The sequence below is a fragment of the Penaeus vannamei genome, chromosome 30 (assembly GCF_042767895.1).
Source record: "Penaeus vannamei isolate JL-2024 chromosome 30, ASM4276789v1, whole genome shotgun sequence".
NCBI lineage: Eukaryota > Metazoa > Arthropoda > Malacostraca > Decapoda > Penaeidae > Penaeus > Penaeus vannamei.
The window spans coordinates 29485866-29503365 of record NC_091578.1 but is presented as its reverse complement, the minus strand read 5'-3'; the positions used below and the strand labels follow the sequence as shown (position 1 = coordinate 29503365).

General features: G+C 36.0%; 1 protein-coding gene across 9 annotated transcripts in view; it reads right to left on the bottom strand.

The window, feature by feature from the left end:
• Positions 1–1560: 1560 nt before the first annotated feature.
• The window catches only part of sno (strawberry notch), a 53090-nt gene continuing 37150 nt past the window's right edge, over positions 1561–17500 (bottom strand). For 6 of the 9 annotated variants that reach the window (XM_070143443.1, XM_070143447.1, XM_070143445.1 and 3 more), the window contains 19 exons: positions 16461–16575; positions 16119–16328; positions 14537–14877; positions 13117–13358; positions 12742–12895; positions 12183–12317; positions 11883–12030; positions 11437–11580; positions 11018–11104; positions 8395–8484; positions 7943–8281; positions 7238–7402; positions 6978–7090; positions 6598–6869; positions 6353–6468; positions 6007–6194; positions 5381–5619; positions 4444–4643; positions 1561–4284 (listed from right to left, as the gene is read on the bottom strand). In XM_070143443.1, the coding sequence (XP_069999544.1) occupies positions 4163–4284; positions 4444–4643; positions 5381–5619; positions 6007–6194; positions 6353–6468; positions 6598–6869; positions 6978–7090; positions 7238–7402; positions 7943–8281; positions 8395–8484; positions 11018–11104; positions 11437–11580; positions 11883–12030; positions 12183–12317; positions 12742–12895; positions 13117–13358; positions 14537–14877; positions 16119–16328; positions 16461–16575 (3420 nt within the window). In that variant the 3' untranslated portion in view covers positions 1561–4162. Of the gene's footprint in view, positions 4285–4443; positions 4644–5380; positions 5620–6006; positions 6195–6352; positions 6469–6597; positions 6870–6977; positions 7091–7237; positions 7403–7942; positions 8282–8394; positions 8485–11017; positions 11105–11436; positions 11581–11882; positions 12031–12182; positions 12318–12741; positions 12896–13116; positions 13359–14536; positions 14878–16118; positions 16329–16460; positions 16576–17226 lie in introns of all 9 variants that reach the window. The other 3 variants (XM_027371222.2, XM_070143440.1, XM_070143441.1) reach the window with 1 other exon arrangement.

The following is a 17500-nucleotide window of genomic DNA, read 5'->3' as shown; positions in this document are numbered from 1 at the left end:
TATATCCTTCCATTTCATTATAAACATAACCTTTGTTTAATTATAATCATTGCAATGAGATTGGTTGTATGTATATTTTTAAAGTTACAATTACAATATAGGCATTTTATGTCACAATTATTTGCCAACTTTGAACTTGTCATATCTTACTGATTTTCAGTAGTTTCAGTGTGGCTGTGGATTTCAATGTTTGTAGCAGTAGTAATAGGCATGTATACTTGTAAATGAATGGTAAATGCTAAGTAATATGAAGTTACAGAATGATATCTCTATAGAGAATAGGTGAACAAAATATTCCTTTAACAATAAATGTCTAAAAAGAATTGCATTTCTTTACTGAGAAATTTGTTATACCAGTCTACCTAATGCCTCATTTTATATTTTATGTTTTGTACATTGTTTCAACCCACATGTTTGACTTCAGAGATCATTTCTTTTTCTTTGCTAAATGATATAAACTACCTCACATATGAGGTCAGTCCAAAGAGAAACAGAACTTAAAAAAAGACATGTAATGCTTTACCCACAATTTATTTTTAGAAATTTTGAGTCTCCTTCACTGTTTATGTAAGGCTTCCAGAATATTGTCCAATCCTAGAAAGCATCCTGCAATGCATTTTAACATTCAGGTTTTGAGGCACATTTACTTCACAATAATTTGATAATGCAGATCATCTTTTTTTAAATGTAAGGACATTATTAATCACGAGTGTTCCACGGTCACAGTCAATGAAGACCTTTTCTTGGATATCCTGTGTCATTTGAGAAGGCAGAACAAAAGGAAGAGGAGTGGACAGACGAAGCCTAGATCCAAAATGCTGCAATTGCTGTTGCTTTTCCTCACTGGAAAACTTGTATCAGCCTTTTTTTCTCTCTCCTTTTTTGAAGTTAAAAAGACAGCCAAGAAGGTCAAGAATAGAAAAGAAGGAAATTTGTTTGGGACTAAAAAGCACTCCACAAATGGGGGAAACACGAGTGCCCTGTATCAATAGTGGAGGGGATTAATTTGAAGCATGCAAGTCTGAGCACTTGGTAAGTGATGAAGAAATGTTTCCAAGAAATCTAAGTTTGTTCTTGGACTGGCTTCATGTATTTTCATTTCACTGGACTTTGGTATCTAGTGTATTCCTCATATTCACATTCAATAGTTTTATAAAGAATACTAATTTGTATTACAAGTAGTAAAAGGGCCACTTTTTTTTTTTTTTCTTGCATCTTTACAAATTTCCTGTTTAAATCTACAAAACAAGATGTCTGTAAATGTTGAATTGATGACATGAGCATACACTAATGCATATCTCCCGTCTACATTAAGCATTGGTTTCCATTACATAATTTATTACCTTCACTAAATCTGAGGTTTCCATGATTTCTGGTATGTGTATACAGGTATTCATTCTTCATGAAAAGTTTAATAGTAAAGCTTTATTGTTTTTGAGAAATAAATAATGAAGAAAAAAATATACACAAAAAGATAAATGGCCAAGTGTTTCACTAGTTGATCCTTTTATTTTCTGTAGATAGATATAGATGTTTGGGGTATAATAAATAGAGCATAAATAAACAAATATCCAAGTATAATTGACTGCTACATATTCCCTTAACAGTTTGGTACAATACATTGTAAGTACAGTACTACAATTGGTACTATTTATTCTTTTCCTTGCATTTGGTTGACAGGGAACACCTGTTTAACAAAAGGCCATGTGTAAATTTTCTTAAAAGAAAAAAGAAAAAAAAATAGAAAGAATATTAAAATACTTTAAAAATTCTCCGTCAACCAAATGCTTCCGATGTTTAGACTTCTGATGAGGGCATGTCGTATACAATGTACAGCATGATGCATTGTAAAATGGAGTTGAAGGGGGAGGTGTGTGCCTATTAATGAGATCTTAACAGAAAAACCTATTCCTAGTACCAGCTGGCTTGTTCCTGACACCACAGTACTTGATTCCTATATCAATAACAATTAACCTTGGAAGTCAGCTGCTTCTGTTACAGCTAACTCAGATACTTAAAATCTGTTCCTGACAGAGAAAAAAATACTTTGCAGGGGCAACATACAGGCAAAAGCATACAAAATTAATAGATCTAAAATACCCACTTGGTGAAGAAATGTGACTACTGTATGGTATGAATGGCATGACTGACCTAACCACAATGACTCACATGGAAGAACACCAAATATTGCTATCATCAGCAGGAGGGTTCTATGTCATGTAAGATGCTGGCATTCCAAGTTTCCTAAATGACAAATAAAGACTTACATCCTCCACTTGCTATATAAAAAAAAAATGTTTACATTTATTTTTTTCCCACTTTAAATTATATTCCTAAATAATGCACATCACAGCTGTAGCTGCTTACCATAGAAATGGTTAAGAAAGTATAATTAGAGGTAACTGAATAAATAAAATAAATATCAATTAACTTTGTAAAACAAAAACAAAACAGAACTGGACCTTAAGCCCTCCTGTTGATGACTGCTTTGTGAAACCACTTGTACTATCTACACTGTGCCCATCGGCACCGGAAACATTGTCCTGAACTCTGTGGCCTTACATGAAGCTGAACAAATATTCAAAATTGCTGAATAGTCACATACTAAGGAAATATGAAGGTTGAAAGTAAAGACTACATCTTCTGGAAAATACTGTCATATTTATGTCAATGAAATACATTTTAACCTCATGCAAAACTGCAGAATTTTGGCCATAAATGTGTGTTCAGGTCATACGAGATCACGTTGTACAATACTTTGGAAAATGCCCTGTAAGGTGATTAGGAGTACCTGCTGCCCATGTCCTCTATCCTTCTTACCTATTTTACTGTTTTTTTTCTTTTTTAATTCTTTTTTTACTGCTAATGCCTACCTATTAAATGATCCTCAGTTTCATCAAATTAATTTTAATCCTACATGCAAATTTTCTAGAAGAAACTAGTACTGAAAAGCTATACCCCTATAATGCTATTGGTGTAAATCTAAATTATGAAGGTTATCTTACAGACATAAATTTTACAACGTACATTCTTCCACAACACATCAAATCTACCAATATAAATCAGGGAACAGCTTCATGTTCATACAATAAATATAGTATGACAAAGAAAATCATATGTACATCAATTTTTAGCCTTCAACTGAGCTACGTGAAGCTGTAAATCATATGACCTTGTTCAGTTAATAAGTATATCAATCAGCTGATCAGGACACTACCATGGTGCAACATGATCATAGGGCTAAATAAATCTAAAGGATAGAATATGAATCATATGGTTCAAGATAGTAATCTTGAAAGGCAACATACAGTAATTTGTGCACACTTAAATACACAAAATGCAAATTATCTGGTGCCAAAATCTATGAAAAATCTACAGTTTTCCACTATATTGATAACTACAGAATCTCTGCATTTCCTAAAATGTTTCTTGGCTTTACAGCAGGTACACTACTTATATCCCCATTAATTGCCACCAAGACTCCTTCACTAAGGAGTACACCTGAAAATATCACTTGACAAATTGAAGGACAACAGCCATCCTCTTTGCAGTTTTGCTTACATATGCCAACTGGCCAACCAAAACTCAAATTTCAACACTGCAGTATTATACATAAGCTCACTTTGATGACTCAAGAAGTGACTTCAAGCACAATATCTTGGGGAAGAGTACAGCAATCTCTTTAGTGCCTAAGGTCACATTAGAAAATATATACCAATGTCACTAGGTATAAACTCCTGCAGCATGAGGATTGCTGGCCTGTACTATGTTAATTCATATACAATTAACTCAATTAGTAAAGACATTGCTCTGCTCTACACCTGTGTATGATCGCTTGTGACGTCTCCTAGCAATCCTTTGGCTGACCATGTTCAACATTTAACACTGATCACTGATATGAATATATTGTCAATGCAGTGCATTTCACATTACCAAAGGATCAGTATAAGGAACAGCTTAGAAGCTCATAAGCAGTTGCAGAATGCACAAATTCAACATTTTCTCTTAAACATGATGAATCTGCACAAACCCATAGAAAAACTCTGCATCTGCATACAGCACTTAGCTTAAACATCCTTCCTTTGAAGACCAACTACTGTCTTCCTTTACTACTATCCCTTACTGAGAAATCAAAATTTGTCCTCATAAGTTTACACTTCTATTATTTTTCATCCTTGCTGTCTTTACTGTCTTCATCAGTAAAGTTCTCTTCATAAGACTCTGTGCTATCCTCTTCCAAGACAGCAGAAAGCCTCTCAACCAAGTTATTTGGAATGAGGGTCCCTGAAAACAAAGGGAAACCATGTAACATTAAATATCAACACAAGGAATGAATGCTATGCCTTGTTCCAAATATCTTTAACATCCACTATAACAAAGCAAAACCAAAACCCTCTGTACTCGTGTAAAATGTTAGTCTCTCACACCTTTTTAGAAACTTACCAACAAGCTTTGTTCCCTCGTGCGTTTTCAGACGTACAACCTGCATCTTAGTAGAAGAGTGACTGTGTGGTGCTGAAGCAAGAACATCTTCCACTTTTGCCCAAACATTTAACACCAATCCACACAATATGTGGTACGTGCGTCGACGCAAGCCTATCTCACATTCCAGTCCGCTGTTCACCCGCCGACAGTTACCTTGCCTAATGGAGAATGAGAAATGGGTTAATTTAATGTTGGTTATAAATAAACACTGCATTCGCTATCAGCAATGCAAACAGCAAATGTAACACACAAGAATCACAACTGAACATTAATTTCATATACATGATTCTAAAAACTGCAACAACTAAATGACATTTAACCCCTTATTCACGGGTATGTCTATAGCTATCATGAAGTAATAATGTATAATGCATATGTATGATGTGTATACACATCATGACTCACTCTAGCAAGCGAGTAGGTGAGCCAGTTATACACAGAACACGCCCTGCCAGAAAGGCTAGACTGATGCATAATGATAACGTTACAGAAAGTTCAGGCCCACCATATTTGAGTTAATAGAAGGAGAAATACCAATCCCTTTTACCCATATTAGCCATATGTCCCTGTTTTAGGCCTCAGATTCTAATTATCCACTTCAAGCAGGTTAAAGGAGAATGCAAGATACATATAATAAAGAAATGCCTAGTAGGAACTGTGAGGATTTATATTATCCACCAAAACAATATCTGAAATTCATTTTCCATCATGAACAAAGCATATTTCTATCATGTACAAATGATGAAATAATCTCTCCAAATCATATAAATTGCAATCTAGCTTTATCTTTTAAAAAATATGTACATAAAACAATTACTGTTTTTATTATTATTACTTCTTCATTTAGCAATGTTCATTTCTACTTGCTCTAATCCATCTTGCTGAGGTTGCTTACCAGTAGGCATGTGAACAGGTGTGACTAGATGCCTTGAACTGTTCCTCCCAGTGTTCTTGTGCCTCATCTGGTGTCACCTTCTTGTACTTTTTCTTCAGCTCTGAATAAGCCTCCTGCTTCATTTGCATTCCTGTGTTGGGCCGGTAAAGGATGAACATTCTGGAATTCTTCTCACGTTTCTTATTAGTGGCTGAGGGTTCTAAAACAGCAAGCACTGCAGTCTTCTTGTTATTTCGAACCTGAAAAGTAATGTTGTGAGTGCTTTAAACCTTTTTTCCTGTACTTTGGTTTAAGTATTATTATAAGTATCATAAAAAGATTAAAGCTGCTATTAATATCATCAATATTATCATTTTTCATTTTTATTAAGATTGCTTAACTGGCATTATGATTTACCAAGGCTACAATCTCACCTTTAACCTTAAGATTGAGCTGGTCTACCAACACATTTAGGCTACCTTCTATTACAGAAGCAAAGACACAATTTTCAGAATTAGAAGCCTTTATAGGGTGCCAGTGAGATCACTTGCTGAAAAATCTATATTTTTTAAAGGACTGACTCATCTAAGTTAGTCTTTGATGACTGAAGCCATGGCAGCAAACAAAAGCCTGGTTGCAAGACAAACCTGGTGGGAGAGGTAGAATCCTTCCAAATCCCCACTCAATTCCGCCCATTTTTCCTGCACTTCTGACCATGACATACCACGCTCCACTAACACAGTGTGGATCTCCGTCTTTGCTGTTCCTGTAGCATGTTTTCCTATCCAAGTTTTGGTTTTCGTTCTCTTGCAGCCCTCACCACCAACCCCCAAATCTGGAAAAAATGAACCATAGTAATATATAAATAAAAAGAAAAGTCCTTCGAATTCCTTTCAATAATTTTGAATGAATTCAGAAACTACACCCATCAAATGTGTAACAAAGCAAACCAATGTACAATATCCAAAACATGGGTTGAAAAATAACACTTACCAAGGATACCCATATCATATTTGCCTGTCCGCTTGGCTTGACTAATAATTGCAGCTAATGTGTCTGTGAAATATTTGAATAACCTATTTTGTAGTTCTACTGGCATTCCCAATATCCTGAAAGAGAAAATTGCTACTGAGCACAAGATTTTCCTGTCATTTTTCTTCAACCTTTTATAATTGAAGACTTCAATTTCCAACAAATCAATTTCACAAAGTTTCAAGCCAAAGACACATTTTACGAACCTATTAAGGAATTTGCTCAAGTTGTTATAGTCCTTATCCAGTTGATAAATGCTGTCTTCTCTAAGGATCATACCCACTCCAACCAAAGCATTCTGTATGTCTGCAAAGAAGTCTCCCTTGTAGTCCTCGGGAGGTGGGACAATTGGGTGCTCATAGCCCATCATGGTCTTCATGGCTGACTCCAGTGCCATGCGGCCATATTTGTTGTCGATGTTGAAGGAGGAGAGATCGCGTGATTCTGTGGCTCTTCGATCTCCATGTGTTAAGGCTCCCTAAGTGAAACACGTTAGAGATTAGAATCATCATCTAATCAAGGTTCAGTGTATGTTGTCTCCTTACTTATCAGTAATAAAATCAAGAATGTGGGTTATAAGACTTACCAAGCTCTCTAATCTCTTTGCAACAATGGAGGCAAATCGGCGTTCTCCAGCAAGTTCAGATATTAAGAAAATATATTCCGGTGCATTTACTTGGTTACTTCTGTGTGTTCGACCTGTTGCCAAATTTGAGAGAAACATCAGCTGAATAATCATAACTTGGATCTTAAGAGCATCTTAAACTTCTCTATCAATTCACTGCTCTTTTAATACTCAATCAGGAATTGAAAAATAGAAAACCCACAAATCTTACAAAGACTTACCAAACTGCTGAATAGCTCTGTCTGCCGACCAAGGAAGTTCAAGCGTGATGTGAACTCTTCTTCTCTGGTTTTTCACTCTGCGATCACTCTGAAGTGAAATACCTGAGCTAGCAGCCTCTGAGATGATAGCTATATCTTTTTCTGAATTCATGAACCTCTCTTTTTCTGAAGATACAAAAAGTACAAAGGTTAATCATATTGCTTTCTTTTTTTTTTTTACAATGAATGAATATACATACACATTTTATCATTTGCATATTTAAGCTCTAGACTCTAATAATAAGTTCTCACCCTCAGGGAACATCCTCAACCTTGAACCACTTATTTCACTCAGTTTGCCTATCACTATCTTGCCAAGACACTAAGCCTGGGTTCTAAACCCTGCTAGATAACAAAGACAATGCTGAATAAAGGAGTAACACCAAACATATCACAAATGACACCTACTTCCCCTTGAAAGCATGAATGAAACAATGTCAAGAGGTCCAACCATTCAACACACAGAAAATTTCATTAACCACTTGCATATCATAATACTTGTGTGCAGAAGCCCTTGTTAGTCTAAGGAAATTTCAGTTTTTTTTTTTTTCCCTTCAAGAGTTCTATCTTATCTCAAAGTAATGTGAATCCCAAAGTCTGTGGCCTGGTTAATACTGCCTCACAAATTTCTCCATAATTAACTAAAATTCAGATTACAAGACTCACCCTTGATATTTAGAATCTCCAGTGGAATATCTGCTTCAGATCTGGACTCATACATGACCTGCCCATCGTCACTTTGTACTACACGCCCCTTACGCCCAGTCATCTCTGCCACGTTCTCTGGCCCCCCAAGCTCATCAATAAGCTGGTCTAACGTATTTGGAGGCAGCTTTCTGCCGAGGTTGGTTATATTCTTAAGGAGTTCTGCCTTCATCTTCTGAGCTCTTTCCACATGGTCCTTCGGGGGAGGCGGAAGTTTGGCTCCATTTTCTGCCCGTCCCTTGCCGTTCTTCTGTTTGTGGTTCTTGGCTTTCCCTCTCTTCTTCGGGCGACCCCAACTGTCTATGGTCAGAAAGCAATAAAGAATTGTTACTCTCCAACAGAAACAATCACAAAGAAAGAAACAATGACAAAAATAGGCACAACAGAATATTTAGTCATGATTCAACACAAACCTTCATCATCAAAGTCACTTATGTCAGAGAAGTCAGAGGACTGATCTGACGAATAGGCATCATCCTCTTCCTCCTCCCCTCCGCTCTCTCCTGATGGATAAATGTATAGCTTAGAAGGTAAACTTAAAAATCAAGAGTGAATACTTCTTACTGCACAAAATGCCCTCAGAAGACAGATCCAAGGTATCAAAACCAAATCCACTTTGCCCTTTCATAGATATAATTCATTCCATACAAATTTCTACATTTTGGAATATGCAAGCAACAAACCTTAAAGTACCCAAGGTAGCGGTAATCATGCATCTCCACATTCCTCAAACTGAACTCTTAAAACTGAAACCTCCTCCTACATTCCCCTGGAAAACTCTTGGGGATTTTTTTTTGCAGGTTTATTAACAGCTTTCATATCACTGCATCAAAAACTAAAAAAAATCTAAAGAATGAGACTACAAAAACTTTGAATACATAAAGTTTATAAATTTATAGTTTTTCCTTTAAAGCTAAAGCAATATGAGAAAAAAATGAATAATTTCTTTTTTCTTCTCTATAAACCATCACAAAAACTGCTGGGAGAAAAAAGATCAACTGAAGATTTTGAAAATTCCTTGAAACAAAAAGCTACAAACAATCTTGTTTTACATTATATTTTTAAATTGTCAAGGTATGCCCTAACTAGAAACAGCAAAAGGGGAGAAATGTCAATAAAAAAATATTGGGGCTCCCTTAAGGTGATGAGTAATGTATTCCATGATATAGAGGATTTAAAAGGAAAGGTCTTACGGCACCTGTAGGCAACAAGACATTCAGCTTTTTTTTCTTCTATTATGGAACATGTTAACATTAAAGATTACATGCACAAAGCAAGCTAAGGGGATTGTCTGCTTTTTTTTTTCTTTTGCCAATTTGATGGAACGTACACCCTTCTATTCAGATCTTAGTGAGATCCCTGGGATCAAAACCACCCGAATAGTTTTTGAGTTCTAGAAAAAAAAAAAAAAAAAAACACGGGTCTGAAATATCGTTCTCCATGCCGGTGAATTGATCCCATTCACAGGATGGGATGCGAGAGATGGGGCTGCGTGCAAGTGATCCCGAGGCCAGAGTCCCGGGCAGTGTAAATCTAACGGACGAAACACCCACCTTTCCCACCAGCACTCCCGTGAAATCAAAAAATCCAAATACAGGTTGGTGTAACAGTATGTATATATGATATATATGTATATAAAGATCATTAACATGTATTTCATGACCTTATATCTATATAAATTGTTACCTCTGTTTGTTTGTTGCTGTTTTTTTTTGTTTTTGTTACCAGGGTAACTCAGTTATGAACAGATTTGATTGAGATCTTAGTCTAACTTCAATGCCGTTACATTTTGGTGGTGATCTGGATACAATTTCTTTATTCAGCTCAAAATCTTATGAACAGACTTTTTTTTAATGAGATTTTTACCAGAGGTGTGTCTTAGCTTAACTTATATTTCATTATACTTTGGTGGTGATTTAGATCTGGTAAATCTACCCCCATTTAGGGGGGGAAGGGGTTTGTATGTACGAAAGATTGTGCTGAAGGATGAAACTGACGAAATATGATCCAAACATTAAAAAAAAAAAAAAAAAATCTATATGAACATCATATTCTAATTTGTATGTATACAAGACTTCTTTGTTGTATCTTTCTTAACGCTTCCCAGATTTTTTAGATTATCCCGAAAGAATGAAGGGTGGTCTCATATTATGCGAGATTTTATAAGCTTTCTGAATATAATCTCATTTTTAAAATAATATCTAATGATTACATCAAAACTGCTGATTCTCTAAGAAGGTGAAAATTCATATTTTGGTGTACATCGAAAATGGCTTCTACCACCTTAGAAATTGTGGGTGGGCCTTAAAAATTTCAGGGGAGATTCGGAGGCCCTGAAACTCTTTGGAAACATATACAACTCAAAATCGGCGTGGTGGAAGATTATGGCCAAAAAAGTTGGTAGAAGATCCCCTTAAATCATCTATATTTCCAACTCAAGCTGATAAATGTCTGGTTCCAATTGCAATGCATCTGATGTTATTCTCTCTTTCAAGTATGACATTTAAAATAATTCCCTTTTAAATGCATTTTGTTTCATCGTAACTAATTGCTAACATTTCAGAAGGAAGTAACTAAAGAAAGAGAAGCTACAATTCTAGCACACCTGTTGACAAGTACTTCTTAACGCTGAACCCCAAACAAAATATTGGCAAGACCAAGCTTCTACTCTAATCGTAGCAACTACCCACTGCTCAACAGCACAACACAGAATGCACAAAGTTACCTATGGCCTGGGCTGCATTTGAGAGAGAGGTCCATCATCAACATAGAGTATCACCAAGACTTCAAATTCTTATATCTAAAAAGCTTCTTTAACTTAATATTTCTAGTATTATGGGTCCATATAGATAGTGTACTCCCTATTGCATCAAATGCTGTAACAGATCTTAGAGCCAATCTAATCTGAATAAGGCGAAATCTTAATTTTATAAACTGTTACTCGAACTCTCCTCCTTGTTACTTTCAGTTCCAAAAGAAGCCTACATTCCAACGGGCCAAGCAAAGAATCCAAAGGACACTGCAACCCATACTCACCTGACATCTCAAAGTCAGAGTCTTCTTCATTATCGGAGTGGATGTCCTTGTACCTTCTTTTTGCTGCTCTCTGTGCCGCTTGTCGCACTTCAGGAGGAACAAATTACATGAATACTTATTTGAATATAAAATAGCCATTACTCTTTAGACCTGAAAAAATATCCAGTACGTTCAAAGTAAAGGAATTCTGAAAACAATACATGTGCACCTAAATAATAGTTTTTCTTAATCTTTTTATGTAAATTGGTTAAAGAACTAATCCACTGAGTAGAATGTTTAAACAAATTAAAATATACTACAACAACAATTGTAATTCATTATCAATTAATATAAATGGTATAGAAAACCTATGGTCTTTAGCAGAAAACCAGAAATTTCACCTTCTCAAAAACTTTCCATCAGATCTTCAGCCAACTTACCTGGTTTCCTTTTTGATGTCTTTCCTGTGACTTCATTAATAATATCCTTGAATTCTTTACTGGTTTCTGAGATTCCGAGGATCTTGTTGATGCGATTGCGGTCAGGTGCTGGGAAGTGCTTCTCCACTAATGACTCCAAGACTCCTGTGAATGGGAGATAAATTGAATTTAAAAAGTCACATACAAAATATGTAACAAAGTGAGTACTTAACAAATAGGTAAATAAATATATAACATATATGCACACATACATATATATGCACATATATATATATATATATATATATATATATATATATATATATATATATATATATATATATATATATATATATATATATATATATATATATATATACACATATATATTTTAACAGACAAAAGCACATAAGAAAAAGGGGGGAACATTTCTCATGCAACTCAATGAAACAAGTTTACATATGTACCTCTTGCAGTTGAAACGAAATCTGAGAGTTCTCCGTCATCTTTCTCCAATTGTTCTATGGTTCTTGCTTCTCCAGTTGACTGTAAGCCAATGACTACACATCTGTTTGTTTTGACAGCCTCACGAGCTAGTCGCACTGCGTGGTCCACCTGGTTTTATAAAGAACACAAATATGTAAAAAAAATATACAATTTCATAAACTGTTAAACATAATCAAAACAATAATGAAATTCACCTACTTTACCAGCAGAATAAAAAACATCTGTTAAGAGTGACACTGCTTTAGATGTAAAGGACATACCTTTGCAGCAATGCACAAATACTTGAAGAAACGCTGATGTGAAGACCAGAACTGCCCCCACATGGACTTCTTCATCCCCTTCTCTGCATTGATCAACTCTGACGCCTCCTGGAACTTCTGACGGGCATCCACCCACTGTAATGAAGGAAGGGGTCATGATTAATACTATGGACCACAAATGGACCATTTACCTATCTAAAATGCTTCTAGGGATTTTGTTGCAATTACTGTTACCTATGCAATTTTACATGTTGGTCAAGTGACTCAACCCCAAAAAAATTATGTTGGATATCTCTAAGGGAGACCTGACAAATTAAACAGATCTGACAGAGATGGATCTAATTTTACTGTTCTAGAAAAGGCCAAAGGAAATTTGTGAAAAATTCCTTAAAGACTAGCTACTGAATTGCAAAGTTTATCCCCCCCCCCAAAAAAAAAAAAAAATTATAACTGCTACGCAAAGCAAAAGTATTTTACCAGCAAAGCACTGGCCTGTGTTACAAGACCCTTAGAAGTCCATCTCAAATCTTGTAAAACACTTGCCACATAAAATGCTTACCAATTTGACAGAGTCATCGTACACTAGCTTGATATCTTCATCCAAAGGAACTTCTTCTATTCTGAAGGATACTCCGTGGAAACTTAGTTGTCGGGCAATGTACATGCCACGAAGTTTCATGTCCATGGCCACAATCTCCATAGCACCAACACCCCTAAATGGAAAATAATGATAGTAGTCAAAACCTGTAAATCTAAATTACCTTTAATGCAGAAATTTTCCTTACCAGAACTTTATAATTCCATATTTCAATGCATTTGTACAAATTTAAATGTAATAAAATATGCAAAGTACCTAAATCCTTACCTGACCACAGTAGGTGAAACAAAATCTGGTGATTATGTTTCCTTCAAAAATTTAAAAATTAGTGCTTACCTCTTTTCAACAGCACTGATGAAATCTGTGAATTCAGGGAAAGGAGTGCCCTTGCCCCAGATTCCAACACGGACCATGTATGCCATATTCTTTGGTTCAGATGCTCCAGTGGCAGATGCATACACCACACGTGCTTTGGGTAATCTGTTCTGGAGTTCTAAGACAGTCAAACCTGTCTTGGTTGGCTTTCCAGAGCCCACTGGGCAGAGGTTCTTGGCACGATGGCATTCATCAAACACAATCTGTGAAGGAGAAGCCATTAGACATTAAAGAAAATTTTAATCATATTTCTGTGTCAGATTTCCAATATGAATATCTAAATATATTTCAACATACTTTTCAGTAAAACAAGCTTTTACTGAAAGGTATACTGGTATTCCTGCAATGTTTACTTCAACAACTGTGTTAGGTGTTATGCATCAATACATTTACTACGCCAGTGTTTCCCGAACTGGGGGCCATGTAAGCAGAATGTATGGGGCCATAATCTGAGAATATGTATATATAAAACCAAAGAAGTTTAACAGGTAAGTGGCTTACAGGTTCAGTACAGGTTTGTGCAGTGCCTTTCTGCCAGACACATGAGTAATATGTAACTTTTTTTGTCTATATAATTAACATTTTTTTGATTATGTGTTCTTGACATAAAACAATATACTGAGATGTATCAGGGTGGTAAATAATTTAATCTTCATAATTTTGAGGTTTCCTAAGCTCTCTTATTTTGTTTTTTGTTTATCTATTGTTAAAATAACTTTTCAAAATAATGCCATTATTTAATTACTCTAAGAATGGAAACTTGTGTGTATTACGTTACTTCTTTAGTACCATTTTTAATTATAGGAGATTCTGCAAATACTAACTCCAAATTTCTTTGTTAATAATTAAAAAAAAGGAAAAAGGGTGTACGACTATAGACAGTTACTGCAGTCATGGGTTATGCTTGGCAGTGGCCATGAATAAGGACCACGTATGGAAAATGGGTAATGACAAAAAAGTTTGTTAACCACGGCACTATACAAAGGAAAAAAAAAAAAGTTTGAAGAAAATCTAAAAGAATTTCATACAAATCACTACTAAGTAGACGCTATACAATAACAAATACAGTATCACAGATCATCAAAGGACAGAAGGTGGTCTCAAATCTTAAATTTTTAAAACTGATACCAGAAATATATTTCAAATTAGGTAAGTGACTGTGTTCCATGTACATATGATGTTTCCTTTAAAAAAAATAATAACAAAATTAATAATAATAATTTTTATTGCCCAATCGAGGAAATTCACTAATACTTATTTTCCTTACATATATCCAACTAAAAAGGGGTCTCTTACAGGTTTGCCAAAAAGGAAAATAGTGAACACATATACAGACACAGGTACATACATGTGCACAAAGCAAAAGCAAGGCAATACTTACAACACCATCAAAATCATCGCCACACCAGTTCAGAATCTGCTTTAAACGGCTCTTGTATTTTCCTTGACCACTTGAAGACTCGCCAATCAAAGCTGAATAGGTGGCAAAGAGGACGCCCTTCTTTACATTGCCATTGAGATCAGAGTTGATTTTGCCATATTTCATTTTGCTGAGGAAGTGAACCTGGATGTGGCCTGCACCAATGTCCTTCAAGTCACGTTCTGCATCATACTTTAAGTCATTTGACACCGACACCCATATGGACTTCTTTCGGCCCTTTAGGTAGTTCTCATAGATTATCCCTGCAATAGTACGGCCCTTGCCCACACCAGCACCGTCACCTGGTGGAAAATTATAGAAATATTAAAGATTAATTCTTAAAAAGTATTCAGCTCATACAACTTTTTATATACATTTAACTAAAAAAAGATGCATAAAAAAAATATTGACAGGTGCTGTTCAACATTTCTACAATCAGATGCTGAAGGAAAACTTCAATTTCTTCCAATGTATAAACAAGATAATGCTCACTCAATGATTTTCTTTGATATCTAAACAATGAATTCCTGTTCAAAGAAACAAAGCTTCTTAGAAAAAGACAGGCTACTTTCCCCAAGTTTTTTCCCCTGTTAATGGAAGGTAGGAAGTACAAGGAACTAATTCTGGTGCTATTTACCAAGTTCCTTCTGGCTACATCTTCCCAAACCCATCTCCATTAACCCATCCTCTTAGGCGGCTCCTTCTCCCTCAGCCAATCATACCACCAGCTCTTGGTTTTGTTATTGCCTCTTTCCTCCTCATGAATGAATACAGTATAGAAGTATAAGCATAAAGTAGGAACTCTCCTAATGTATGGCATATAATACCCCACTACAAAGACTCCATTCCTCCATTCCCTTGGTACCCCTTTGTCTCCCTAAACCAATATTATGAGTGTCTCTAACATCAGCACCACCTGAACATAGTGAGTATAATATTAAAATCATCCTAATATATGGCCTGTGCATCCCAAAAACCCATCCATCCCCCCCATTGCCAGGTCCCCTCCAGTTTCTCTAAGCCAATCATATGAGAGCCTCCTATCAATGGTCAGCCACACCTGTGAATCAACATAGGAGTTCTCATGATTTATGGCTCTCTCTTTATATTACTAAATAATAAGGATGTGATGATAATGTGGCATGAACAATACCATGCATTCCTCTAACAATATTACACTTTACCTCTGTCTCCATCTCTCCCTCTCTCATAGCATATTATCACTGCATTGACAACAGGGGCAATAGGAGTGGGTATCTGTTGTTTTACAAAGGCAATTCTGTAATCTCTTTTGTTCATTATCCCTTCTCTCTCTTTTTCCCCACTATTCCCTCTTTCCTCCCTATTTTGTGTGGCAGTGGTGACTTTTTCTGCATCTGTTGGCCCGTCCTTCAATTACCGTGTGACATACCAACAGGAGACTTACAATGCATTAGCAAGGTTGCCAAAATGCGTTTTTTAGGGGTTAATAAGTAAACAGCTTCTCCATCACAGGTCAAGCGTGAGAGAGCCGGACAAAAACACGACATTAATTACAACTCACCAATGAGAAAGCCAGAACGCGTCCCATCTGGCAGGAAGTGCTCGTGCTGCTGAGAGGCATATGTGATACTCTCCAACTGCAAGGCTGACAGCTTGCCTGAGTCAATAGTTGTATCAGGAATATCCATTTTGTACCACACGTCAGGAGGTTCTACTGAGGACATCGATGCCGTCTCCACCACCTGGTCTGGATGCTTGATGCCAACCTTCACTGCAAAGGAAAATCAAGGCTATTCATCTTCCTCTACAAAGTGCAATATTCAATCAATCTAGAAAAAAAAAGTTGTCAACATAACATTCCATCAATACATCTCCCCTCCTACATAGCTCCTACAACACATACACTTGGAAGGCATGTAGTCTGAGTAGGTTTCCGCAACACCCATGCCATCATCCTCCTCCACATCTTCCTCGGCTGCTGGTTGCGCCAGCATCAGAGGGTTGACCTGCATCCCCATCTGGCAATTGGCAAGGAAACGGACATCATTAATACATTCTCAAGAGCACAAACTGAAACATGTTCTAATACATAGAGATATCACAGAAAAAATACAAATATTCTAAACAGCCCTTTAGTGAAGTAAAAATACCAGTGATACATCTCTGTTTAGTTATGTGATTGTGCTACAAAAATAAAACTGGTGAATTCCATCATTCTAAATTCATATCTATACTGAATAGTGAAATAAAAAAAAATTGAGAAAAAATAATGGTCCAATAAATGATGCATGCACACCAGATCATAAGAATAAGAGAGCAATAAAACAATGTAAGTTAAGGAGACTGAACATAACTTTTTTATTAAACATAACCTATGTTGACAGGTCTTGTAATATTGCAATCAATGGATACTATTCAGCATGAAGACAGCATCAAGTGTATTTTTTTAACTTTAAGTCATGTGATAATCAGGAGGGAAAAAGGTTCTTTTTTTGTTTTTACCTGCCATGACTGCAAGGTAAAATATCACATTTGCTAGAAAAAAAAAGAAAAAAAATTAAAACCCTTTTTTTAGTATCTTAATTATTTTTTTCTTGTATCATTTCTGAAAATACTCTCCTCCCTTCCACACACAACAAAAATTCAAAACAAAAGCAAAATGTTATCACCTGCATCCACTTTGAATTACCCATGGAGCTAATATACAGCCACTCCCTGTCCTCAACACTGAGGGAAAAGGGGGCCTCCATCAGTTCACGAATCTTCTTGTCAGACCGACTGCAAAGCTTGTACATCCTCTTCTGTATGTCCAAATTTGTGAATGCCAATTCTAGACTCACAGGCCAACTGCAGAGTTCACATAATGCACTGCCTATACTCATCTCGTTGTGCATGGGGCATCTCACTTTCTGGAAGAAATCATCTCTGCCCAGCACTAGCTGG